Below are 27,739 nucleotides of genomic sequence, written 5' to 3'. Positions count from 1 at the left end.
CCTTGGAAGAGGGTGTGCACCAAAATCACTTAATCTGAATAAACTTGAATCACTTAAACACATGATATTTTTGACAAGTTTGGTTGAAGTTAGCTCTGAAGAAGATAATAATGTGTAAAGTTTAATATAAGTTATACAACAACAATAAAAACAACAGACAATACACTAATTTCAATCTGAAAAGCTAAATTTAGCCTTAAGCATATCATTTAAACTACAAAATATTCTACATGTATCTAAAATTGACCCTACAGCAGAATGACCAAAGAATGATAACAAATGAAAGTACTAGTCTTAGAAAAGTTGACAATTAAATTACCATAGAAAAATGGGAACAACTTTAATTTTACTTTTATTGACCATTTGATAGCAAGGCCTCATAATACGAAAGTAAAAGGGCACGTATAAATGAAAAAAAAAGCCCTATAAAAGTTATTAAAGGATTCAAGTAGGCTTATATACATGTGTGATAAGTGATATATTGATTTCTGGGAAAGCAAAATGTTGGTGATGTGTGATAGATCAATACATTTGCTCCATGGCATCTAATCTCACCTCTGAGGTTTTATAGTTCCATGTTTTCTCTGCTCCCAATATGTATCGTTTCAATGGGCTTTTGAGTTTGATCTGCTGTTCGTTTATTTCCATATATCAGTATATCAGCTTATATACGTTATTATTGTAGTATCTATACACAACGTCACGTCATTCATGCAATACTAAGGCCTAAATGTTTTGCTACATAAAATTAATATAAGTAAAATTACTTACAATAAGCTTTTTTTAAAATGTCAAATCACATTGCTGAACCATTTCATCACATATTGAAGTATAACACATGGGATGTTGATAAAATGAAAGTAGAGGCACTGTGTAAAACTAGTCCCTCATGGAATATTTTGTTTGAATGTGAATCAATATGCACTTATAAATGATTGGAAGATTTCATCGATATAAACATTTAAAAAATAAGGATTAGTTTATCTCTCTATCGAAGCACCAATCTTTAAAAACTTTAAAAATAATAGAAACGCGTTTTCGTTTAGTATACGAAATCTTTACGAAAGGTTTACTAATTGGATATGTCATCCGGGAGGTTTATATCACGTGACAGTCTCTGTGGCGTGGTTTGGCCTACTTCGAAAGCTGATTGTCAAATATTTAGAAGAAAAAAAGAAAGACTTAGGTTTGTAGTTAAGGTCACAAGTTTTTTTGAATATGCGTATTTCTGAAAAAAAAGAATTAACTCGAGCTTTGCAAGAATATACCATATGCTTTGGACATTCACTGAGGTGACATTATGGTGTGATTTATTTTTCCATCCTCTTTCATTTTGTGTTACAAGCTGCAGCATGTTAATTACTAAGTGTTGATTGTTTCAATTTTGTTCGTATATTTGCAAATATAAAATGAAATTGTATCAGGTAGCCCTTAAAAATTGCCAATACTGAAAATACAATATTGACAGGCTTGGTGTAAAATGCGGAGGATGGAGTCTCCACAAAACTCCAAAATGGAGGGTCAGAGAGTGCAAGGGGTGGAGCCTCTTGTGTCAATTTTAATACATTTGCCCATTTTATCTTTCAATCATTTTAGAAACTGAATACAACTGGGTTGTTTGTAGAGCTCTCCATCAGTGATAAAAAGTGCCTGTCAGAATTAATTACTGAGTCTAGATACTGGTATGTCCCAAAAATTTTATTGCAGATAATTATGTCATGCATAACATATCGCAGATCACTTTGTCTGCAAATTATCAACAATTAAAAAGTATATTTCACATTGCTGTAAAAGCTACAAAAGCTTCTGTATGTGTAAACCACAAAAAGAAGATACAATTAAATGACAACTGAAAATGAAATTTAGCACAAAAAAAAGATAACATGACTTTCAATTATATCAACAACAAATGAGGGGACAATTTTTTGTCATCTTTCCCTGGAAGTTTAGGTAATCTAGTCCTTAGCAATTTTAACATTTGGCCCTTCAGATATTTGATACCTATACTAATAAAATCTGTCAAGACCTCATGGGTTACTGCGAGATAGCAGTGTGAATCAGACAGTTTCCATTGCACTAAGCAGCTGTGATATCGCAAAACAAGGCTGCATGCCCCTCATTTGTTTCTCATATCTGTAGGTCGATCATTTCGATTCTCATTTTGTTGTCTCTTTATCATGATGCTTGTTTCTCATTCTTTTTAGAGCAAAAAAATAAAATGAAATAAAAACAGTTAATGGCCAGAGTTCTCTAATAAAACAATCAGTTCATTTACTGAATCTATTATTTAATTATTTTTAATTTTTTTAAAATGGGATAATATTTCTGAGTGAATAATGACATCACGGCACATTTCCAACATCGGACAGTGTCTTCGACAGCAATCAGATTTCAGATGGTAATAGCTAGGTGTTTTGTAATGAGGCCGATATTCCTTGACGCCTTTATATACATATTAGTCTATTTATATATATCTGTATATAATATCACCAAAAGATAATAATTTTGATTCTGTTTCAGTCAGTCTCTGTTATCGTTAAAAATTAAATAATCAGCAAAGCTGTTCCCCTCGTTGAAATGTGGTGTTCATTATTTTTTTTATTACTGTTTCCTGTTTCTTTGTTTCTCATATAGTATTTTATGGACTTTATAAACAAATGTCATTAGATACTGTCAAATGGTCATCACAAAATCAGGTTATGGGAGATAAAACTGAGTTTCATTCACTCAACTTCAATGAAATTATTTTTTTTAATTGTTTGGGTAATGCAACACTCTAACACATTCTCACGGAGTATCAGAAAATGAGATGACAGATCTAATAAGCACGTGCTTAATTTACGACAAGCACTATGCTCCACCTCCTGCATCATCTAACACAAGAGGCTCCACCCCTTGCACTCTCTGACCCTCCATTTTGGAGTTTTGTGGAGACTCCATCCTCCGCATTTTACACCAAGCCATATTGACATGCATCATTACTTAGAACAGGTTGGGCACACACCCCCAAATGGTCATTAAACCCCCAGTTGGTGGTCAATCGCCCATATCGGCGTCTTTTTTACCTACCAAATGGTGGTCTTTTTTATTCAAATCCAAATTTTATTAAAATAAAGCAAAAGCGCATTTACTTAGGCATTGGAGAATTTTAATTAACATATTCCTCGTACATTTAATGCAATTAAGTCAATTTTCCATGTGGAATTTCTTTGGAACTTCGTAAAAACAAAACCCACAGTTGTGCGTGACGGCCGAACTATTTGCTCAAACAATACGAAAAAGTATTTTATTGTGTATAGTTTGGTAAAAAATATATTTAAACAAGAGGTGTTAGTCTAGAGAAGTAACTTTTCAAATGATCTTTCAATCTGCGTCTGTATAAATCTCTATAAAATCCCGTTAAACACGAGCTCCTCGTATTGTATTCGTATGGTGGGCACTTACTGCTATAATATTCATTTTTTCTACATTTGAATGTAACATTTATTTTTTATTTTCTTTTAGGTTCTGTGCGACCCTTTGTGGTTTCATATGCATATCTATGATGTATCTACTATATTTATTAAAAAATTTTTGAATAAAAAATTTACAAAGTGACATTTGCAATTATTCTTATTTCTATTCCAAGATTAGAGTTTTTGAGCGATTATTTTATCAAAAATTCACGGCATGTCGTATTTTTGTAAAAAATAAAGCCATAACATACGAAAAAAAATGATATAAAAGAGAATTCTTACCTTTCATCGTATTTTACTTTTTGAAAATTTACACTAATGGGCCTCCGTAGTGAAATCAGTCTTTTGACCCAAGTTCGGAAAAGATCGTCATTTTTAATTGGTTAAGATAATTGATCGGTTACCCGGATGACAGAAATATGAAGTGATAAACACGATTGATAGGCTCAACTCCGAGCGAGATGGAGGGAATTTTTCTTTTTAAGTTAAAACACAGAAAAGTTACTCTTGTTTACATAGGTGACGATTTTGTCAAATTTTTGAACGACACTGCGCAAAAAAGTCTGCGTTGAAATTCTGATTTTTTTCGTTCAAAGTTTAGAAAAATATCTATATTTTATTTCCCGTGAGTTGAAATTATGCGCCATTTCATGTTATTCCAGAGAACTGAACAAAACGATTTTTCTCTCCCATTTGGTAGGTAAAAAAGACGCCGATATGGGCGATTGACCACCAAACGGGGGTTTAATGACCATTTGGGGGTGTGTGCCCAACCTGTAGAAAATAGAAAGAGTTGTTTCCCATTAAATGCATTATTCAAGTCAAGATTAGGTTGGGTCACATTACACTGCTCCCGGCATGTAATTATTAATTAGTTAAAAATCGTGTACACTCTTTTATAACAACACCAGGGAAGTCACCATTTTGGACCCCTTCCTCGTTTCAGCGTTTGTTTTTTTTCCCCTTATTATGTTCCCCAAACGAAGTTGGGGAACATATTGTTTTTACTCTGTTTCTTATTATTATTTTTCTTCTTCCTGGGTACTTATTTGTCCGCGAATGATCTTGTAAACTGTTCATCTGATGTAAGTAAAATGTTTTTAGGGTAAGTAGACATATAATGTAGATTTGCGGAATCAAGGTCATTTTGCGCGCACATGCTTGCAAGAGCGCGCACGTGCAACATGTAAAATGACCAATATAATTGATATAGCCGTAACTTTTCTATTTTCTGATGAAATGTGTTGAAACTCAGAATATAAGAATATATTAGTATTATAGACAAGAGGACATGGTCAAATTATCATGAACTCACGCGCATGCACGTGCGCTTCGCTCTGATTGGCTGAAACAAAAATCTCAATATCTTATTCGTTTTTGACGAAATACTTTGAAATTTAAAACATAGTCATGCATTAAGATATCCTTCGATATGATATAAAATAATTTTCATGAAATCACGCACATGTACCTGCGCTGTAATCTGATTGGCTAAAACTTTAAATGCCTATAACTCCCTTCGTTTTCAGCCAAACAGGATGGGATTTAGAACATAGATAGTCTTAATGGACCCCTACAAGAGGATATGGTCAACATGCACATGCATGCACGTGCGTGCACGTGCAATATGTATAAATACAAACGCACTTGATTTAGCGTATTTTTGAATACTTTTTGAATGCCTTGATATTAAGTACATTTAAAAAAATTAATAGTGTAGATAATAATAATAATAATAATAACCTTTATTTATCCAGGATAACACAATTAGCATAAAGCTAGTTTTCATTGTGGTCCTCCATTAAAACATATTTACAATCACATATGAATATACAAAATTAACATCTTAATATAAACACAAGATATAAAAATACAACACATACATATATAAACACGAAGAAGCATATCTTGTACACTTAGACATTGAGGAAAAATCCATTTTAAGTATTGAGTCTGTTAAAATACTCAGCGAGATACACAGATTTAGAAATATCCACTGACCTAGAATTTCGAACATTTTGTGACAGTTTGTTCCATAATTAATGCAGATGAATATCTAAAAGAACGTTTGTAATTTTCTGTTTTGGCTCGTGGTAAATACAATATGTTTGACATAAAATCATTCGACCTGGTTTGGCGACAATTGACATCTCTTGTATATTGAAACACATTCAAATAATCTGGCATTTGATTGTTTAAAACCTTAAATAGAAAAGTGACCTGTCTAAACATAAAATAATCCTTGATTGGCATCCAGTTTAAACAAAAAAATAAAAAGGTAGTAGGAGTTAAAATATCTCGAATGTTTAAGAGTATCCTAGCTGCCCTCTTTTGAAGTTTGTACAACTTTTCTAAAAACATCTGATTTTTCACATTGCACCAAACAGTGGAACAGTAAGTAAAATGCGGAAATACAATACTATTAAAAACCTTAATTAAAGCATTCGGTGGCATAAAATGACTCACTCTCTTAAGCACAGCGTAGATACAATGATATGGTCATTCCGCATATGCATGCAGGTGTGCGCACGTGCAATGCAAAAATTTGCTATATACTTGGTATACTTTAGGGAAAACGTTGTTTTAGTTTAAGATGCATAGAATTTAGGTTATTTGATGAAGCTTAGAGGGAATAAGGCACCAAAACGAAGTTGGGGAGCGTTTGGGGAACATCTGTAACGGTTCCCGTTACAATTAGCTCTAGTTTTACTTAGATCTATCAAATAAAGATTCTCTTAAGACTAAAGATATAATGCTTAAATTATCCCGTTGGAGCCTCTACAATACACATTTCAGGCTAGAAACAATCCAAATACGCTCTTTTAGGACAGTTGATGGATACAGAAATGGAAAACAAATTCGGAAACTTCAGGTTTTTCTACTATTGAAAAGAACAGTTACTTATAAATCTAAAGGGAAAAAAATGCATTCTAATTCCATATAAGGATGTAAAAGACTGAAATTTCTTTCACAGTCTATCCTCATCAACTGTCCTAAAGAATGCCTTTTGGTTGTTTTTAGTTGGAAATGCTTAGTCCAGAATGTGACAATACAAAGCACCATGATACATATTGCATGCAGTGATTACATGTATATTCATTGGCAAATAATTTGTACCGGTATATTGTATGATTTCTACAATTTTAGATCAGAATGGCTGATGATGCAGCAATGGAGGAGAAGTTGTTAGCTGGGGAAGAGGAGGCAAAAAAGGAATCAGGTAAAACTGATAAACTGCCACAGGATAATCAAATACTATGTTATAAGGGTGTTTCTGGACTATTTTTAAAATAAGGTCCATTTGCCCTGTCTTCCCTGGCATAAAAAAGAATTGGTTCAATAGGGAATTTTTTTCCCCAGGAAAAATTTAATTCAACATATTTGTTAATGGACTAAAAAAAAAGGAATAATAAATATTGTTTTCCTAGAGGTTAAAAAAGTTTTGAAACGGGTGTTTTAGCCAGACATTAAGGTGAAGGCAAACGATTTCTTAAAACAGACTTGTCGAAATCCGTCGGTCCTGTCGGCAAGGCCGGTAAAAATTTGTCTGGACGGATAACATTTAAGAAAACGTTGGTCCAGATGACCGATTGAAAAAAATTGCGCGTAATGCAAATTTAATAAAAGTCGGGATCGGGATGCTTAGTTAAAGGTCACAAACACAGAAAAAATGGCCGCGTACGCAGCATGTTGACAATAGCTAAGTAAATTTGTTATTGCAAAGTCATAAAACTTGTCATTTATGTCTATGTTAAAGACTCTCTATCCCAAGAAAAGAAACTTGTTAGATTGAAGGATATTGGTGCTGTTATTCATATAACTTTATCAGCATCAAAATAAGGTACAAGTATCTGGTCTGACAAAAGTTTGACTGGTCCGACAGAACATTCGACTTTGTCAGACCAAATGTCTGACAGTGATTAAAATATTTCGACAAGTCTGTTAAAATGGTCATAACTGTATGTTTGTAAGTTTTACAGTTCATCAACTTGTCTACAATACTTGTAGCTGTTGCACTGATATTATAAAGGGGTAAAGAGTTGAACCTTAATATGAAATTACCCAGTAGAAAAAAAATTGTTGTTTATTTTAGATGTTGAAGAAAATGTTTACTAAATTCATATGATTTTAATGAAAGTTTATCCATGTAATCAGGGTTCTCCACATTTGAAAATTTAACCATGGAGGAAGCTGTAAGAAGGCGAAATGTGACCGAAAACACAAAATTATGTGTGTTAGACTTCCTAATCTTCATTAATCAATGATTGGTTTTGCAATGTTTAAAGGTAACCACTGCACCACAAAACAATGGAATAAATAACGCTTTTTTTAAATAAAAAAAAAAAAAGTTAAATTGTAAAGGATTTATCCTGTATCTTACTTCACAAATGTACTAAAATTTGCCCAAAACTGTAGTAACCTTCTGAAGGAATTTAAAGAAAAATTGTTGATATAGTTAGTCAGTAACCGTGGCAATATTTTTCAGAAATTAATAATTGTAAGAATTGTAGCCTGTTGTATGAAATGTTTTGTTTCACTATAACTAAAACTGATGAATGGGTAGTATTTTTTTTAAGTTAACACACAAAGGAACATTTGGACCAGTGTCCCTTTTTTCTAAACGTTTTATTTTTCTAGATATTGCATTTTTCACCAAGTGTTGTTTACTTCTCCACGTGCTTAGTGCTAAAAATAGCGCCACGCGACATTTCATAACACCGGGAAGTAACTCTAAAACTACGACTATAATGGCGATTAAACCTAAGCATGCTACGATGGCGATTCAGACGTAGGCCCTATGAACATTTTATCAAAAAGATAATAAAGTTAAAGCTTGAAAAATAGAGCATGGGAAATTGATTAACTACGGAGGAATATGAAATTTTTACAGAGTATTTTTTTTTTTCTGACACAGCATTTTTTTTCTGACACAGCATGCATGACGATTATCATGCTCGTAATTGTCATCTTTTATGAACCCATTATATATCTAATCATGTAGTGAACATGTTGAAGTTCCCCAAAATTATTTAGATCTACATGTGTACAGGATAATAAACTCTCAATAAATTAATCTGATCAGCTGATTGACTCTCCATTGATTGTCACGCTTCACAGCATAGTCGCTGATTAACGACGTGTTTGTTTAGTACAGTCGGCTTTCCTTCGAGGCATGCAAGGTACAGGGCAGTCGGTGTATAAACACAATTAACTACTCAAGTCATTAAAAAAGTAGGTGTCAGGACTGAAATGCAATAAAATTTAATCATGGCGGCTGCCGATTTTAACCATGGCGCAGCTCGTTTAACCATGGCGCACATAAATTTAACCATGGCGGGCCACCATGGTTAAACCCCTTGTGGAGAACCCTGGTAATGAAGGTTTACAATGTCAGCTGAGTTTTGCAGTCTGAATTAAAAGAGACTTGATCTAAATTCTAGACACAATGGATACAACAGAGAACGCAGAGTTGGTGGAAGTGAAGAAGGACGATGCTGAAGAAGAAGAGGAAGAAGAGAAAACAGAGACCAAACACGAGAAACGGGAAGAAGAAAACACTCTGTTGACAAATGGTTTGTTGTTCTGATCAATATCACGCACGAAAAAAATTTTCTTAAGGGGATGTTGCACATTAAAATTCATTCTGTTAAGAGTTCTACCGTTAATCAGATTGGAAGTGGTTTCTAAATATTTTTGTTTTTTTTTCTTTTTTTGGCAGCCATTAAAGGACCCATCAGGCTTTCTGTTGTTCTAATTAAAGATCTGAGTAATCATGACCTTCATCAAGTTCTACACAGGTGTTCTAAGGCTACCCTGGAAATGGAAAGGAGAAGGGGGTATTTTAAAAATCTTATAATTCATGAAACATGTGGTATTTTGTTGATAATTAGATGTAATTATTATGTAGGGTGAATTCACCATGCATCGGACAACTTTAAACAATTAACTTGCATCAAACCTGAATGTCTCCGTGTATTGACTTGTTTTGTCTTCCAGCGGAGGGGAACGAGTCAAAATTGGGTGAGTTTTGTCAATGATTGTCGTTGATTGATAAATCAATAGAAAATTTTATTTCAAAATCTATATAAATTTTCTAGAGATTTTTTTCCCACCATGCATCGGACACAAATTAAGCATGCATCAGACACTTTGAGATGCATGGGTAATCCAATTTTGTATAGAGATACATGTGTAATATCCAACTGACAGCTGATTCTTCAGAAATTAAAAAATAAAAATAAATTCAATATGCTCAGTGAAAGTACAAGTTATAGTTATGTGGAATCTAGAAGTGGACTCAATTTCTTCCAACTAGAAAATAGAACATTCAGAGTAGCAAGTTGCCATATTACGAAACATTGCAGGGCATATTGGGGGGGGGGGGAGGGGGGGAAGGCAATGTGATGTATCTAAAATCTCTCCTCATATGTGGATCACTAGTCATTCCAATTAAAATAATTTAATTCCTAAACAAATGTTTCAAATCACAGTAATTTTAAAACATATTGAGAGTTTTAAGGGCCACTGGGATGAGATCGGGCACCATCCCTGTTCAATTTGCTGTTTTTCTGATGCATGGTGAATATTGTCCGATCCATGGTGAATTCTGGCTCATTAAAATAACCCTTTATAAATGATATTTTCTCATTACATATCAGAAAATTGTTTCATAAATTTATATATTACCCGGTAATATGATTTTAAAAATTTTCTGTCTGTTTAAAACAGTGTGCTTACATTGTGGTTTGATCCATGGAGATCCATTGGGGCCCTGGCAATTCTCAAGAAGCTCGCAAAACTACAGTTATCTGGAGAAGATTTTAAAATGGAGTGTCCCAAAGCTTTGGCTTCCATGCTTGGTATGTCACTGCAATATTGATATTTAAAAGATATGTAGGTCTTTGAGGAGGCTATTAGGCCTAAAAAAAAATATGTTTGTTTCCTGTAACCCGACCGACCCATTCAAATTATCCCCGGGTGGATTTTTTTTCCTGACAAATGGCAAAACTTCGTTTGATCAATCAGCTGATTCCATTTATTAAATTTAAAAAAATAGCTTGTAGCTTAATTTGAGACATAAAATATGTCAACTTAGTGTACATTTACCTTAAATATAAAGAGTAATCATTATTGTAACAACACTTTCCCCATACAACTTTCTGAAGTTTGTTTTCTGCCGCTTGGCAGCCATTTTGGATGCCATATTGGGTGTCCACTGTAAATATAACACCTGGTATATTTGGTCCGGGGATGTTTGACCATTCATAAGCGAAAAAAAAAGAAAAAAAAAAAAGAATTTCCGACCTACCGACCCTTGATTTTTTGGGAATGTTACAGGAAACAAACTTATTTTTTTTTTAAGCCTTAGCATTATTAGAATACAATTGATACACCTGTTAAAGTTTTGCTTGCTTATAAGACATTATTTTCATTAATTGTGTTTGTTCACTGTTTATTGTGGTCTATTTTTATGAACTGAAAGTCATGTATATGTATATATAATTGTCCTTGATCATAAATGGAAGAGAAATTGGTTCTTTTGGAGACTGATTGCATTTTTTGTTTTGTTTAGGTACACAGAAGATAAAGGAAAAGTATCCTGATGCCAAATTTGGTAAATATAGACAAAAACATCAAAGCAGCGGAGCAAATCCTCAACGGGGTTTACATTTTGTTTCGAGCTGCTTCAAAAAAAATTTCTTTCCCGGGAACTTTCAAATAATTTTTTTTTTCTAAATAAATGATCCATTTGAACAGAAAAAGTGAAATACTGAATATTGAAGGCTTTGTGCCAGATATAATATTTTCATACTTAAATGTTCTTTTGAATGTTGAGCAGTATAAACATGATGATGCTCTTTTCATTGACAGAAGTTGTTACTCTTCAGTGTTGTGTGCTTGGATGCTGACTCTTGCTAGATTCTGGCATATGTCACCCAATAAAATAAGATTAAAGAAACCACAATGGTTTCAACTTAACCTTGTCACCCCCTTCTCATGGACTGTTCCATACAAATATTATAACTGGTCATTACCACTCAGACATATGTTTCCCACTAAGAAGGGGTGACAGGGTTTTGATTTGACTTGTGAATTTACAGGACATAAAAATAAAACTCTGTATGTTCATGACATACCACAAGAAACTACTGAAGAGGTTTTAAGGGCCATGTTCCCAGATGTTTCTAGTGTCAACATGCCCGTCGATAAAGAGGGGAAGAAGCTCGGGTAAGTGTTAGCCACTCGCCACCATGGCTGGTGCGTTCATTCTACAGATATTTTCAGAACATGCAGTGAATTTTGTAATGCTCATAGTCAGTGTGTTACTGTCTGTGTGTGTTTGAACGAAGGGAGAGAGGTAAAGGTCACTATATTCCATTGTATAAGTAATATTTTTTTCTGCACTTGTTCTCTACAGCTGAGTTAAACAGTTATGTCTTTTTTTTTCTCAGAAAGTTGAATTGTGATGTCTAATTGTAGAAAGTTGAACAATTATTTCTATTATTTAAATTGTACAAAATCAAAGAAATACTTTTTTGGATAAATATCAGATTTATATGTATCCATTCATGGAAATATGCAGTTAAAGGAGTAAAAGCTTGAATTAGAAAAAAAGGCAGGATAAGGTGGCAAGATTTAAAGCATTGCCTCTGTTTACAGGGTAGCCATTCTGGATTTTGTATCTGGGAAGGACTGTGCAGCCGCTCTGGAGAGAAGTCCTGTGGTTCTGATTGGAGAAACCAACTGCACTGTGGACTGGTACTTCCCAGCACCTGAAGATTGTACGTACTTAGTATATAGGGCGAGTGTTTACTTTCATTTCTGAAACTCTCGGTTCTTACGAATGGGTCAAATTTGTTTATAGTTTGATATGAGGTAGTTTTGAAGACATGTAGGGAATCTTGTGATTTTTCCTGGTGTGTCTTAAATGGTTTCATTTAAAACGTGTGAATGTCTGTTATATTGAATAGATATTTACATACATTTATCCTTTGCTTTGACTAAGTAATTTTTAAACAAAGTAAACAGCAGATTGTCCAAGATAGCATTTTATCATTTCTATCAGTGGATGATCCCGCGGAAAGACAGAAGAAGCAACACAAAGAACAGTCGGGAGGCTGGAGGAAAAGGAACCGTGGGGGTGGTGGTGGTGGTGGGGGCGGAGGTTACTATGGCAACAGAGACAGAGGTCGTCGTGACTACAGAGCCGGTCCCATGGGAGGAGAGTACGGACAGAATTACAGTAAGTGTCCTATAAATTGAGAGCATAAAACAATCCAAAGGAAAAATCAAAATTATATAAAATATAAAATAAAAATAATCGAAACTGGAAAAAATATAGCTGTCTTCAAGAAATATAACTCACAGGACTCGGGTGTCCTGAAGATGTACTTGTTATTTGAGACTTGATGCACTCTGTTGTATGTTGATATGTACTTTCAGTGATGAAACAGGAGAAAATGAACCAGATGTTGATGAATCAGATGCAGAATTTGGCGTCCATGGTGGGGGGAGGTCCAGGGGGACCCCAGGGATATGGGGGTGAGTGCTGCAGAATGTCAGATAAGGATGAAATCAATATCAAGATTTTCACTTAATTATATCAATATTCGAAGTATGTATCATGTAAAAATGGGAATTGAATATCTTAAATGCAGACAGTATTAAAAAATGCCACTCCTGGCACATATTAATGTTGTATGGAAAATGTTCTTCACAGATTTGAATTAAGGATTATATTTTAAAAGTGGATTTTTTTTTTCTTTCCAGGGAACCCACCTATGGGCCAGAGTAGTGGTGTAAGTAACCTTAACTTATTATCTATATCATACCTTTTCCAGTAAGAGGGGGGATTACTAAAGTACATTTCCTTCAGTATATATTTGTATCAAAAGTATTTGGGAAATCATTAATGGTTAAAACTTTCCTGTATTACTAATGGTAGTCCAGTGCACAGATTGTTTTGCAATTATACATACTTAAATTAATTAATGACAGGAATTGACTAAATATATGGCACCAGTTTTATGTGGGAAAAAACAAGATAAAGTGGTTATTCAAGGAAATTTTGAGATGGCAACAATGTTTACTTGTGATTTATTAGGTGGGAGGGTTGGAATGAGGCTAATTTTAATGAAATGTTTAATTTGAAATTTCAGTATGGAGACTATGATCAAGGATTCGGAGATAAGTATGTATATCCTTACATATGCTAAATTTAATTCAATTCATTTTATTGACATTATCATAACCATGGCAGTTAAGTACAAACTGTGTTTCATTTTCAAAAAGTAATTTACAAGCATTGTGAGTAGATTTACATGTACATGTAAATATTACTTAATACAGTAAAACTCATTTAGTACGAACAGGGATAGATATTGTCAGAATGTTAGTGTTCTATGATAACGGCAGCTTGTGGATTGTTTAGGTCTGCTGGGGTAATAATGTATTGTAAAGCGCTTTGAGTAGCATTTATGCTAGAAAAGCGCTATATAAAAACAATCATTATTATTATTATTATATTGTGAATTCATGGATCCCCAGCTATATAAAATTAACAATTTCCTTATACGGATAAAACGAATTACAGATATAGCGGAGTAATTTCATAGGTCCCAGTGACTTCGTTATAACCAAGTTTTACTGTCGACCTGTATACTTTGTCATCTCTGTGTAAAAATTTCATGATGTACATGTATCTTAAAAACTTGTGATATTTTTGCAGTTTTGGAAGTTACCAGTCTGGTTACTATGGAGATGATGACTATTCAGCACCAAACAAAAGAATGAGAGGTAAATCATTCAGAGATAAACATGTGATAAATATAGCTTTATCATCGGATCCCCTGTTTATCATTTAGTTGACAAAGATAATCAAATTCTAACTATTATGTGAAGAATTATTTTTTTGTTATTCAGGCAATAGAAACAGACGAGGAAATATGTGGTGAACAGGTGAGTTTTTTTGTATTGAAGAAAACTGATTCAGAATTTTACAGATAGTTTTAGCAAAAAATGTGTGACATTGAAACACAGACATTTTGGAATAGAAAATTTGGACAGACATTGATTCGAAAAACATTTATATATATAATGATTGAATATACATGTAGACATGAAATAGGTGAATACTAGGGAATTTGATAAGTTCAAATTGAATGAGGTCATTCTCCATGTATATGGTTTCATAAATTTTTAAAGCAAAAAATATTAAATGCTGTTGTTGTAATCATGCTAACACAGACAGAGAAATTTTACTAGTAGTTAATGTGCTTGACGTTTATTCACAAAAAAAGACCCAGATCATAATACAAAATTATGTTATATCAATTCCCTTTATAATTCTATAGTATACTGTTTGAATGCAGATTTTCTTTTTCTTTTCAGGGAGAAAGAAATGTTACCATCTGAGGATTACAGATTTGTTGTGATGTGAAAATAGACATAGACATTCATGCATTCAAAGACACTATTTTGAATGAAAATCCAAGTTTTTTTATATATACATATAAATGTATGTATCATCATGCATCGTATTGCTGTTGTTCGTATCATGTCAATCTTTTTTTTTACACATGTCAAGTGGATTTTCATGTTAAGGTATTAAATGTACATGAAATTCATAAGATATTGGATCTTTTTTTTTTTTGTATTTTGTCATTTTACCAAGATGGTTAATTAATTTAGCTAACATTTTAATGAAAAAGTGTGATTAAGTGTGTGAAATGCTACTTCAGATACTGCATGAAAAAGTATCTATAGATAATGCTCATGCAATTTGTCAGATACAAGTTTTTTTAAGCAGATAAAGATGTTATTACGATGGAAGGATCTGTATTGAAGAAAGCATGCTAATGTGCTTATGATAAAAAGGATCTCCTCAAAGAGGGGTCATAAAAAGTGTTAGAAAAGAAAAAGTATTTAAAAAATATATACTCTTGAAATTTTGAACACATAAATTTGAAAAAATCTTCCAACTATGTTTTGTGTTTTCCTGAATAAACACTTTTTATCTTGTAATTCTAGAAGTATCTCATAATAACAGGATAAGGTCTTAAATGTTGAAAAGTTGAGTATATTCATGTAGAAACCAGGAAGTAACAATTTTGTATCTTGCATATAATGTACAATATATTTTGCTCATCCCACTATTGTAATCTGAGCAAAAATTCTACAGTAGTATTTTAGATTTTAACAAGCAAATTCAAAGAATTGTAGTCCCCCGCTTTCAGTGTCTTTGTGGATGAGATGTCATTTTTTATGACACATTGTGTCTAATATGAACACCCTATCATATGTCATTTATTTAGAAATTATCACTGAAGTTGATTTTTTTTAAAATAAGGTCAATTGTGAAGGTCAAGGTCAAGGGGTAAGAATTCATAGCATGCTCGGAAATATCTTGTCACAGGTAATGCACATGTCAAATATGAAAGTCCTATCTCTTCTCAATATAAGGAACAAGATGTGTTTGTGAAACACAGATGACCTCATATGGCAACATAACAAAGATTTAACTTTTCTTAATTCAAATGAAATATATTTGATATTACCCAAAGTAGGGTTTTCAGACAAGAAATACGATTGTGAAATACAAAACCCACCCCCCTGTTTAAAAGAAAGTTATGGCCAAGGATACATTTTTGAAAAGTAGGTCAAACTCCAAGGTGAAAGGATCTGAGTTGTTGATTTCTTTAAAAAGGTCACAAGTAATACATATGTGAAGGATGAAAACCCTAACCTTAACCGTTCAATAGTTCTGGCCAAGGTAAAACTTTTGGAAAAGTAAGTCAATCTCCAAGGTCAAGGTCAAAGGGTCAAAGTTCTTGGTATCCAATGAAAGGTCTTCTCATAAGGATTACATATGTGAAGTACGAAAGCCTTAGCCCTTACCGTTCAAATGTTATGGTCAAGGTTAAACTTTTTTTTTCAAAAGTACGGAAATCTCCAAGGTCAAAGTCAAAATGTCAGAATGGTTGGTATCCAATGAAAGGCCTTGCCACAAAAAATACATATGTGAAATATGTAAGTCCTAGTTTCTACCATTCAAAAGATATGGTCAAGGTTAAAGTTTTTTCATAAGTACGGAAATCTCCAAGGTCAAAAGGTCAAAGTTGTTGGTATCCAATGAAAGGTCTTGCGACAAAAAATACATATGTGCAATAATATGAAGTCCTACATGTAGTATCTACCGTTCAAAAGTTGTGGCCATGGTCAAAGTTTTTGAAAATTAGGTCAATCTCCATGGTCAAGGTCAAAGGGTCAAAGTTCTTGGTATCCAATGAAAGGTCTTTTCACAAGGATTACATATGTGAAGTACGATAGCCCTAGCCCTTTCCGTTCAAAAGTTATGGTCAAGGTAAAAGTTTTTTCATAGGTCTCTAAGGTCAAAGTTAAAAGGTCAAAATTGTTGGTATCTAATGAAAGGCCTTGACACAAAAAATGCATATGTGAAATATGAAATTCCTAGTTTCTACTATTCAAAAGATATGGCCAAAGTAAAAGTTTGGATTTTTTGTGTAAAAGTGGGTCAAACTCCAAGGTCTAGGTCAAAAGGTCAAATATGGTGGTACCCAAAGAAAGGTCTTCTCACAAGGGTCACACAAGTGAAATGTGAAAGTCATAGCTCCACTAAATCAAAAATAATGGGCAAGCTTAAAGTTTTTGCGATGGACGGACAGACGAATGAGATTTAATGTCCCCTCGCTTTCGCTAAAGCGGGGGACAATAAAGAAGGCAATAAATTGTTATTTTATTCATTATGGTTTTATTTTGATCGGGATTGGTCCAAAATGAATTTTTTTTTCCAGTTTGCCATTTCATTTCAATTTCTTGCCAAAAAGACTGAGACTAGGCAAAATTCACATATACTTTTATCATTAGTAAACTTTAAGTGAATCATCGTGCATACGTACAGATATTTCTCCATCAGATAATAAAGGCTTTTCATAATTTTTAATTCTTATACCACCAACCTTTCACTTGCTATTTGACTTCGAATTAAAATCATGACACTCCTTAGGTTCATAAACAGTACCTGTATCAGGTTCCAATGAGCAATCTTTGTAACAAGTACGAACTCCTAGTATTTCTACATTGTTAAGTTAAAGTTTTGAAAAAATAATTTTACACTATTCTGTCTGTAACTTTGAACTTGCTGCATTGACACGTACTGGATTAAAATAATAACTTTCCTTATTTCAAAAACAATACCTGTACCAATTCTTTTCCAAATAAAGTTTTAGCCGAGACATTTTTTTTTCTTTTTTCTACCAGTGACCTTGAAATCGCCAAAATGACCTTGGATAAAGGTCAAGGCATATTCTTTGATCATAAGCAATATCTGTACCGAGTATGAGCTTCCACTGACTCTCCATTACAAAGTCAAGTTATGTCATACCTTTTTTCTACTAGTAACCTTGAACTAAATGGAATGACTGGATAAGATCATGACACATTTTTGGGTCATAAGCAATCCCTGTACCAGGTTTGAGCTTCCAGTGATTCTTTCTACAAAGTTATGACCCAGACAAAAATTTCATACTTTTAGGCCAGTGACCTTGAACTTGCAGGAATGACCTTTTGTTAGATCAGGACTCACTGTCGGGTCATTACAAGCAAGCTCTATAACAAGTATAAGCTTCCAATGTTTCCATATATCAAAGTTAGAGCCTAGACTAAAAATTACATTCACAGATAATGTGATTCCTATATATCCCTAAAACTTCCTTTGTTTGGGGTAAAAAGGGAAGTTTCATTACAAGGAATACACATTTGAAATATGAAAGCCCTAGCACTAATCATTCACATCATTTTTTTTTTACCAAGGTAGGTCATAGTCTAACTTAAAGGTTAAAAAAAGCTCAAAAGGAATGGCCATAGGTCGTAAAAATTAGTAAATTTGGAGACACATAGACAGACAGGTTATCAAAATATGCCCCCAAATCTTCAATTATAGAGGTGGAATAAAAACTCAACAATTTCAATTCCATGACAAACAGACTGTATAATAGTGTATTTTAATATATATGATAAATTCAAACTGACATAAATTAATCATGTATCACAAGGGACAAACACAGTTTTTACAATTACATGTACATCAGTTATGCTTTTCAAGAAAAATTGAAAAAATATGAAACATCTAGAAAATCTAAACTAAATTAGATAAGCAAGAAGCCCATGGGCCACATCACTCACCTGAGTAACTTTGGCCATTATGTTATTAAATAGATTTTCCCCTAATACCTATCTTGACCTTTCCCAATCCCCAGGGGTCATGATCCAAGCAATTTAGAATCTACACTAGTAACACTACCCCAGGATGCTTCCACAGAAGTTTAAGCTTTTCTGGCCCAGTGGTTCTTGAGAAAGTTTTTTATGACCCCACCCTATTTTTGTATATTCTTGACAATTTCCCCTCGGAAGGGGACTTTATTTTTATAATTTAAACTCCCACTACACAAGGATGTTTTGTACTAAGTTTGGTCAAAATTGGCCCAATGGTTCTCAAGAATAAGCTGAAAATGTGAAAAGTTTACAAATGAATGGACAGTCAGACGAATGGACGACGGACAACAGGTGATCAGAAAATATCATATGAGCTAAAAACTGCAAGGCCTGCTATATAAATCAAAGGAGAGAAAATATAAAAGAATTTAGATTTTACATATTGTTATATTTATTTATAATCTAAAACACTAAAAAATAATAATGTTACAATGAGATCACTTTATCTTTTCTAGCAATTTTCAATCTAAAATTAGATATCATTGAGATTATGGCCATCTCAAAGGGTCCCACTTTCAGTAATGAACATAAAAATATAAAGTAGCTGAAAGGGGTTTTAACCTTGACTCTTGGCCTAGAAACTTTGTTCAAGGTCATTACACATCCATTGACCAGTGGCACTCTGTGAGAGAAGTATTAGCCACATTGGACCAAGGGGAGAAAGCATATGCTCTGGACAAGGATTCACAATAAAAAAAATTACCTCCCTTTCTCTTAAGCTTAGATGTTCAGACAAGCACTGATTTACCTCTCTTGATATTTTTGCTTAAAAATCCAATCTTTAACTTTTTTAAATTAAAAAAATATGATATACAGATACAAAAAAAAAATTCAGAGAAAAAAACGTAGTACATGTGTATGAAAAGTTGTACAATAATGTAGTAACATAACTTTGAGTGATCTGCTGTGGATGTCATATGAGTTATCCTTAACGAGTTATGTACTCAGCATGGTACACTGAATCCTGAGAATTAAGCTGTTTACTGTGTCCTTCACTTTGTAGATATTAGTACATACTCAACTCTGTCCATTGGATTCTGTGAATTAAGCTATTTAGTGTGTCCATCACTTTGTAGATAACAATGTACTCAGCACGGTCCATTGAATTCTGTCAGTTAAGCTATTTAGTGTGTCCATCACTTTGTAGATATATAACAATGTTCTCAGCACGGTCCATTGAATTCTGTCAGTTAAGCTATTTAGTGTGCCCATCACTTTGTAGATATACATATAATAATGTACTCTGAGCACTATCCATTGAATTCTTTGAGTTGAGTTATTTAGTGTGTCCATCACTTGCAGTCCAAACCTTAAATTACTCTCTGCACTATTGTTGAAGCATATTTGTCTGCTATCAAAGAAACATGAAATTGATGGCAGTCTGCCTGTAAAAAAAGAAATCACAAGGACTCAACATAAATATTAATAAAATCTTAAGAAATGAAAAATAGCTAACATATTTTTACAGAATAGAAGGATTTTGCAGAGCTTGTACATGTGTGACTTACCTTTATTTTCAGGTCCCATAGTTGATCTCTTTGGAGTCTTGAGGAATCATGTTGATCTGCTTTTCAATTTGGAAACAGGATCAATGCCAGCATAACCGTCTGCCTATTAACAAAAAGACACTAAGAATCCAAGCAATGAGAGAGTCAAAATCTCCTCTAATTCACATAATGCAAGGTCTAGAGCTTTACATGCATCTGATCTGACTAACCATCAATGTTTAGGTTAGACAGTAGTAAGTCCTTACTTTCCACATTCTTGTTAACTGATTGAGATCAGTCTCATCTTCTACTTGTTAACAAAGGGAATCCAAAGATAATGAAAAAAACATGAACAAAAATACCTTGTGCCAAAATGTTCACCTGAGTCACCTTGACTTTGTCATCAAAAGAAAAATTCTTAATTCATATTTTTTTTACTAATCCTAGTCCAAAGGGATCATGATGTAACGTAATTTGAAACAACACATCCTTGGGATGCCCTCTTATTATTGCAACACAGTCTTGCTGTTGTGCAGCAGAAGTAAATCCCCCTGGACCTATGATTTGATAAGTGTATATAGAAAATTTGTAAATTGCAAAAAATAAATCTTTTTACCCACTCCTTAATCAGATATTGGCTGCTGTACAAAGCTTGGCAATAGACTCTTCTTTTTCTTCACTTGGTCAGCACTGGTCCTCTTCCCTTGTCAAATTCCTTGGAAATACTTGATGGAGAGAAGATAAGCAATAATACAAAGCAATGTAATAATCACAGAAATTCAAATGAACATAATCATTACAACATTATTAGCTTGAAAATCAAAAAGCAAATAAAGACAATAAGGTTATGATAGCTAGGAATAAGGTGGAATATTGGGGCAAGGAGAGGAAAGCATAGTTACTTTAGAGTAGGGAGGACAAAGATATGTCAGAAATAATTATAAATAAAAAATATTTGTAAGACTCCTGCCTGTTAAAGTGGGTCATGATGAAGTTCCATAGGTAAAAAAGAAGTAAAGTCTGATTCTTAGTATTAAAATTCTCTTCATGGCTGCAGCGGAATGGGAAAGGGACTCTTCCTCACTTAAAATTCCTGGTCAGTCTTAACTTTCTTCTGCTTAAAAAGATAAAACAGAGACATAAAAGGGGAAACACTTGCACTTCATACCAAGTGAGAAGCTTCAGTAAAAAGCAGCTTGTTGCTTACCACTTTTGAAACATAATACCTGCAAAACACAGACAGGAATAGACTCTTCTTATATTGATGACCTTGGTCCTCCATTGTTGTTCCTCTTCTGAATCAAAGGGGAACTGAAATCTGTCAATTGAAGGTCCAGATGTTAAAGCTTGGTACAGCCAACATCAATAGGCAAGCAAAGATACAAGAAGTAAAATCTGAATCTTACCCTGCTTTCTGCTGCTGTATGCAGTTCAATGAAAGAGGGAGTCCTCCTCACTTCAGGATTCTGTTCAGCCTTAAAAGTATTCCTCTTAAAAAGATAAAAATTAACAGACACCAAAAGAGGATCACTTGCACTTCATACCAAGTGAGAAGATTTCTAAAATAAACTAGTGGCCAATGGGCAATATGCTCACCTAAGCATATTGGATAGTAAATGACAAATTAGTCCAGTACTGAAAAGTATAACATTTAGGAAGAGGAGAAGGGGGCTTGAATAACTACCTGGAGACATTTTCATATCAATAACATTGGCTTAGCTGTTCTTGAACATAAAATTTTTTCCTATATATTCCTTTGTTAAAATTTTATCCCCACTGATGCCCCTCCCTGCCCCCTGAAATCAAGAATTGGACAAATTTGAATCTACACTACCTAAGGATGCTTCCATATCAATATGACTATACATGGCTTTGGTATTATTGAGAACACGTTTCCTATATACTGTAAATCACTTAATTTTCGCGAGATAGTCAATGACTCTTTTAGCGAGACAAAATTTTCAAAATTGTGGTCATTGCTCTATATAATCTTAAGGAATTATATTATATGCAAGAATGAAATTTTCGCAACCATACTGTCTCGAGTAATGTGAAAATAAAGTTCTCGCGAATAAAAAGTGATTTACAGTATTCCCCTGTCCATTTTGATCCACCATTGGGGCCCTGCCCTTCACCTGGGAGTCATGATTTGAACAAACTTAAATCTACACTACAAGAAGATGCTACCGTATACATATCACCAGTCATGACATATTTGTTTCTGAGAAGATTTCTAAAATTTAATATTTCCAATATAATCCAATGTAAAACTTTGATTGTCCAATGTGGCCCAAACCTCTTCCCGGTAGACATGATTTGAACAAAATGAAATCTTCACACCCAAAGGATGATTTGCTATCAATATAACTAATTGTGGCTTGAGAAAAAAAAAAGTATATCCCTACATACTGTAGATTCCTAAATATTTGCGTGGAATTAATTTTCGCGTAATTTCATGAGAAGCACCACACACAAAATTAAATTACTCGCCTTTATTTTTATGGCGCTGAATTCTATGTAAATCTCTTAACCAACCATGCATTTGCGAATTATTATTTTTGTGATTTGACGGTGAAAAGCCTATTCGCGATAATTACTCGTGAAAAATAAGGAATCTACAGTACGTATTATATATATTTTTGATCCCCTATTCTGACACCAACATGGGGTCTTGATTTGACTAATTTTGAATCTACACTACCTGAGGATGGTGCTATATAAGTGTCTCTTTCCTGTCTCAGTGGTTCTTGAAAAGAAGATTTTTAAAAGATGTCCTTAATTTTTCTCTTATTTGTAGTAATCTTCCATTTGAAGAGGGAGTGGGCCTTCATTTGAATAAACTTAAATCCCATAATGGCATTTATCCAAGGATACTCTTTGCCAAGTTTCGTTGAATTTGACCACAGATAAAAATGTGAAATTTTACAAACAAGAGGCCCATGGGCCACATCGCTCACCTGAGAAGCTTTGACGATTCTGTTCTTTACCAGATTTCCCCCTTGTAACACATATTGTGACCCCACCCTACCCCACTGATCAAAATTTAGACAATTTGAAATCTACACTACCCCAGGATGCTTCCACATAAGTTTCAGCTTTTCTGGCCCAGTGGTTCTTGAGCAGAAGATTTTCAAAGATTTTTCCTATATATTTCTATGTAAAAATTTTTCCCCATTGTGGCCCCGCCCAACCGCGGGGGGTCATGATTTGAACAATTTAGAATCTACACTACCCCAGGATGCTTCCACAGAAGTTTCAGCTTTTCTGGCCCAGTGGTTCTTGAGAAGATTTTTTAATGACCCCACCCTAGTTTTGTCTTTTCTTGATTATCTCCCCTTGTGAGGAAACTTGGCCCTTCATTTTAACAATTTAAATTCCCCTTTACTCAAGAATGCTTGGTACCAAGTTTGGTCAAAATTGGCCCAGTGGTTCTTGAGAAGTCAAAAATGTGAAAAGTTTACAGATGGACGGATGGACAGACGACGGACAAAATGTGATCAGAAAAGCTCACTTTAGCCTTTGGCTCAGGTGAGCTAAAAAGATGACAAAGACATAAAATGAACAAAGGTTCACAAGTCTTTTAAAAACCAGCACTTATATCAATTGATTCTACTACTAAATTGGGTTTGTGATCAGGAGAGATCCTATATGAGATGTTTACCAATGCTTTTGAGACTCATCTTCCCGTGCGTCCTTGCGAACTTAGCCTGGGACAAAATGATACCCAGTATCCGTCTGCTTCCACGTGGAGGCATCGCATAGGACTTGTTGTGGAGAGGCTATGTACTGGCAGGGGAAGTCATTAGAATTTCTTCCCCCTTTTTGCATTGCTGCTAGCCAGCGGTGATGGCTGAAAGCGAGAGGTGACAAGCACACAGACACTAACACCAACACACTAGACGCGTCACACAACATTTAGCAGACGTTAGTAGTTTTAGTAGCTTGTTACTTGTTCAGGGTTCTCCATTAATTGTTTGAAATTTTACTGTGTTGCAGAGTTTACGCAAAGCACTAAAATTTCACGGTATTTTAGCGATCAAATTTGCAACTGACTCACTATTCATTATAATTACTTAAGAATACATGCACACAATTTTTAAAAAAAAAAAATCACCAATTCGTTACAAAAATAGTATGGTCGAACATATTAGCACATGTTGTGAAATGCAGAGGAAATTCTTGTCTATAAAGTTGAACTACTTACAATTTTTTAAAGCAAATTTGTCATAATTTTTTTGTCAATTTTATTGATCGAATTAAGGAATTACAAAAAAAGAGACTTTGGAATAGTAAAATACTTTTAAAAGTACCTTGAAAATTAAAAAACTATTTATTTACATCAAGTAAATGATTTTGGTACAGTGTTATGTTTGATTTACATTGCAAACATAATTCTAGAGCCATGGCTCTAAAGAAAAGACATTTAAATATATTTTTAAAAATAATACAATGTACTTTAATTGCAACTACTAGTACCAATTAAGCGTTACATGGAAGTTTGAAATCCAATTTTTTGTCTTTGTTCCTTCATGCGTCAAGTCCATTGAGGGTCTAGGAAATAATTGATTATGCAAGGTGAAAGCATAATTAAGTGATCTAGATATCGTATAGAATTGAAAGACAGTAGAATTGTTTGATCAATTATGTTTCAGATAGAGAGAATTTGTATGTTTCAATTTTTTGTTTATTATCACAGAGTCAGCAAAATTTTTAATGTGTCGCACAGATAAAATTTGAATCTTTACTGTGTCGGAAAACATTTTTCTGTGTCGGGACCAACACAGTAAAACAGCTCATGCAGAACCCTGCTTGTTAAGGTGTTAATCATGCAAACCTATCCACCACAAGCACTAATCATGCACTAACTAACAAATACCTTAATTACAATAATAACCTACACTCCTCTAAGCTGTCTAACTATCATCTAAAGCCTACTTACTAACTCAAACTACAACACAACTGCATCTACCAGAAATACTACACAAACTAAACCTAAGACTAAGAAACACCTTTGTAACGCTACTTACAACTACTATGCACCTCATACTTTCTGAATGCAGCAGAAAACACTCCAGACTGACCTTCAGAGGTGGCTATCTCTGCTTCCTGTCAATTCAAACCCCAGAGGTCAAAGCCTGATAAAGCCAACATCAATTGGAAAGCCATAATATTGGGAAAGAGTGCTCAGAGGTCAAGTATGAATCTTACCGCACTTTCTGCTCATGAACGCTGTTAAATGGGAGAGGGACTGCTCTTCACTTCAGGATCCTGGTCAGCCTCAAATTTCTTCTGCTTAAAAAGAGAAAACAAACACATCAAAGGAGAATCACTCACATTCCCTAACAAATAACAAACTTCATTTGAATAATCAATTTGTTACTTACAACCTTGAGCCATATTGGTTGCTGCATAGAGATGGGAAATGGACTCGTCATCCTGTCTTTTGCTGTTGGTCGACCTTGCTCCTCCATCGTTGTTCCTCTTCCCAGTCCCTGAAAGTATAAAACTGGCACAATGTTAGTAAAACTTCAAAAGAATGCAACAAATCACGAAAAGTTACTTACCACTTTGGGCCATGTTGGCTGCTGTATAGAGATGGGAAATGGACTCGTCATCTCGTCTTCCTCTGTTGGTCGACCCTGCTCCTCCATCGTTGTTCCTCTTCCCAGTCCCTGAGAGTATAAAACTGGCACAATGTTAGTAAAACTTCAAAAGAATGCAACAAATCACGAAAAGTTACTTACCACTTTGGGCCATGTTGGCTGCTGTATAGAGATGGGAAATGGACTCGTCATCTCGTCTTCCTCTGTAGGTCGACCTTGCTCCTCCATCGTTCTTCCTCTTCCCAGTCCCTGAAAGTATAAAACTGGCACAATGTTAGTAAAACTTCAAAAGAATGCAACAAATCACGAAAAGTTACTTACCACTTTGGGCCATGTTGGCTGCTGTATAGAGATGGGAAATGGACTCGTCATCTCGTCTTCCTCTGTTGGTCGACCCTGCTCCTCCATCGTTGTTCCTCTTCCCAGTCCCTGAAAGTATAAAACTGGCACAATGTTAGTAAAACTTCAAAACAATGCAACAAATCACGAAAAGTTACTTACCGCTATTGGCCATGTTGGCTGCTGTATAGAGATGGGAAATGGACTCGTCTTCCTCTGTTGGTCGACCCTGCTCCTCCATTGTTGTTCCTCTTCCCAGTCCCTGAAAGTATAAAACTGGCACAATGTTAGTAAAACTTCAAAAGAATGCAACAAATCATGAAAAGTTACTTACCACTTTGGGCCATGTTGGCTGCCGTATAGAGATGGGAAATGGACTCGTCCTCTCGTCTTCCTCTGTTGGTCGACCTTGCTCCTCCATCGTTGTTCCTCTTCCCAGTCCCTGAAAGTATAAAACTGGCACAATGTTAGTAAAACTTCAAAAGAATGCAACAAATCACGAAAAGTTACTTACCACTTTGGGCCATGTTGGCTGCTGTATAGAGATGGGAAATGGACTCGTCATCTTGTCTTCCTCTGTTGGTCGACCCTGCTCCTCCATCGTTGTTCCTCTTCCCAGTCCCTGAAAGTATAAAACTGGCACAATGTTAGTAAAACTTCAAAAGAATGCAACAAATCACGAAAAGTTACTTACCACTTTGGGCAATGTTGGCTGCTGTACCCATCTCGTCTTCCTCTGTTGGTTGACCCTATCCTCCATCGTTGTTCCTCTTCCCAGTCCCTGAAAGTATAAAACTGGCACAATGTTAGTAAAACTTCAAAAGAATGCAACAAATCATGAAAAGTTACTTACCACTTTGGGCCATGTTGGCTGCTGTATAGAGATGGGAAATGGACTCGTCATCTCGTCTTCCTCTGTTGGTCGACCTTGCTCCTCCATCGTTGTTCCTCTTCCCAGTCCCTGAAAGTATAAAACTGGCACAATGTTAGTAAAACTTCAAAAGAATGCAACAAATCACGAAAAGTTACTTACCACTTTGGGCCATGTTGGCTGCTGTATAGAGATGGGAAATGGACTCGTCATCTCGTCTTCCTCTGTTGGTCGACCCTGCTCCTCCATCGTTGTTCCTCTTCCTAGTCCCTGAAAGTATAAAACTGGCACAATGTTAGTAAAACTTCAAAAGAATGCAACAAATCACGAAAAGTTACTTACCACTTTGGGCCATGTTGGCTGCTGTATAGAGATGGGATATGGACTCGTCATCTCGTCTTCCTCTGTCGGTGGACCTTGCTCCTCCATCGTTGTCCTCTTCCCAGTCCCTGAAAGTATAAAACTGGCATAATGTTAGTAAAACTTCAAAAGAATGCAACAAATCACGAAAAGTTACTTACCATTTGGGCCATGTTGGCTGCTGTATAGAGATGGGAAATGGACTCGTCATCTCGTCTTCCTCTGTTGGTCGACCCTGCTCCTCCATCGTTGTTCCTCTTCCCAGTCCCTGAAAGTATAAAACTGGCACAATGTTAGTAAAACTTCAAAAGAATGCAACAAATCACGAAA

General features: G+C 34.7%; 1 protein-coding gene and 2 long non-coding RNA genes across 8 annotated transcripts; 1 reads left to right on the top strand and 2 right to left on the bottom strand.

Annotated features, from left to right (window-relative positions):
* Positions 1–1,090: 1,090 nt before the first annotated feature.
* Positions 1,091–15,775, top strand: LOC134279174 (heterogeneous nuclear ribonucleoprotein A1-like). 2 transcript variants are annotated; one of them, XM_062761525.1, is made up of 16 exons: positions 1,091–1,186; positions 6,603–6,675; positions 8,897–9,028; positions 9,175–9,292; positions 9,453–9,476; positions 10,185–10,315; positions 11,029–11,070; positions 11,558–11,684; positions 12,117–12,238; positions 12,523–12,699; positions 12,900–12,998; positions 13,227–13,255; positions 13,616–13,647; positions 14,185–14,252; positions 14,379–14,414; positions 14,847–15,775. In XM_062761525.1, the coding sequence occupies exons 2-15, from the start codon at positions 6,609–6,611 to the stop codon at positions 14,408–14,410; spliced, it is 1,200 nt and encodes a 399-aa protein (XP_062617509.1). In that variant the 5' UTR covers positions 1,091–1,186; positions 6,603–6,608; the 3' UTR covers positions 14,411–14,414; positions 14,847–15,775. The 2 variants fall into 2 exon arrangements, with proteins under 2 accessions (XP_062617509.1, XP_062617510.1); XM_062761526.1 differs by lacking the exon at positions 9,453–9,476.
* Positions 15,776–19,711: 3,936 nt separating this feature from the next.
* Positions 19,712–24,464, bottom strand: LOC134279172 (uncharacterized). Of its 5 annotated transcripts, XR_009994591.1 has the most exons (6): positions 23,898–24,464; positions 21,643–21,726; positions 21,463–21,554; positions 20,857–21,353; positions 20,258–20,360; positions 19,712–20,134 (listed from the first exon to the last, which is right to left on the bottom strand). It is a non-coding gene; the product is annotated as an uncharacterized LOC134279172 (long non-coding RNA). The 5 variants fall into 5 exon arrangements; XR_009994590.1 differs by lacking the exon at positions 23,898–24,464 and having other exon boundaries at positions 20,857–21,350; positions 21,456–21,554; positions 21,643–22,005; XR_009994589.1 differs by lacking the exon at positions 23,898–24,464 and having other exon boundaries at positions 19,713–20,134; positions 20,853–21,353; positions 21,643–22,005.
* Positions 24,465–25,141: 677 nt separating this feature from the next.
* On the bottom strand, positions 25,142–26,056 carry LOC134279171 (uncharacterized). The gene is made up of 3 exons (XR_009994587.1): positions 25,621–26,056; positions 25,445–25,528; positions 25,142–25,342 (listed from the first exon to the last, which is right to left on the bottom strand). It is a non-coding gene; the product is annotated as an uncharacterized LOC134279171 (long non-coding RNA).
* Between the last annotated feature and the right edge of the window lie 1,683 nt (positions 26,057–27,739).

Source organism: Saccostrea cucullata, unplaced genomic scaffold (assembly GCF_032062105.1).
Source record: "Saccostrea cucullata isolate Sc308-1 unplaced genomic scaffold, CSIRO_AGI_Scuc_v1 ctg6382, whole genome shotgun sequence".
Classification (NCBI taxonomy): Eukaryota; Metazoa; Mollusca; class Bivalvia; order Ostreida; family Ostreidae; genus Saccostrea; species Saccostrea cuccullata.
This window is presented reverse-complemented; position numbering and strand designations above follow the sequence as displayed.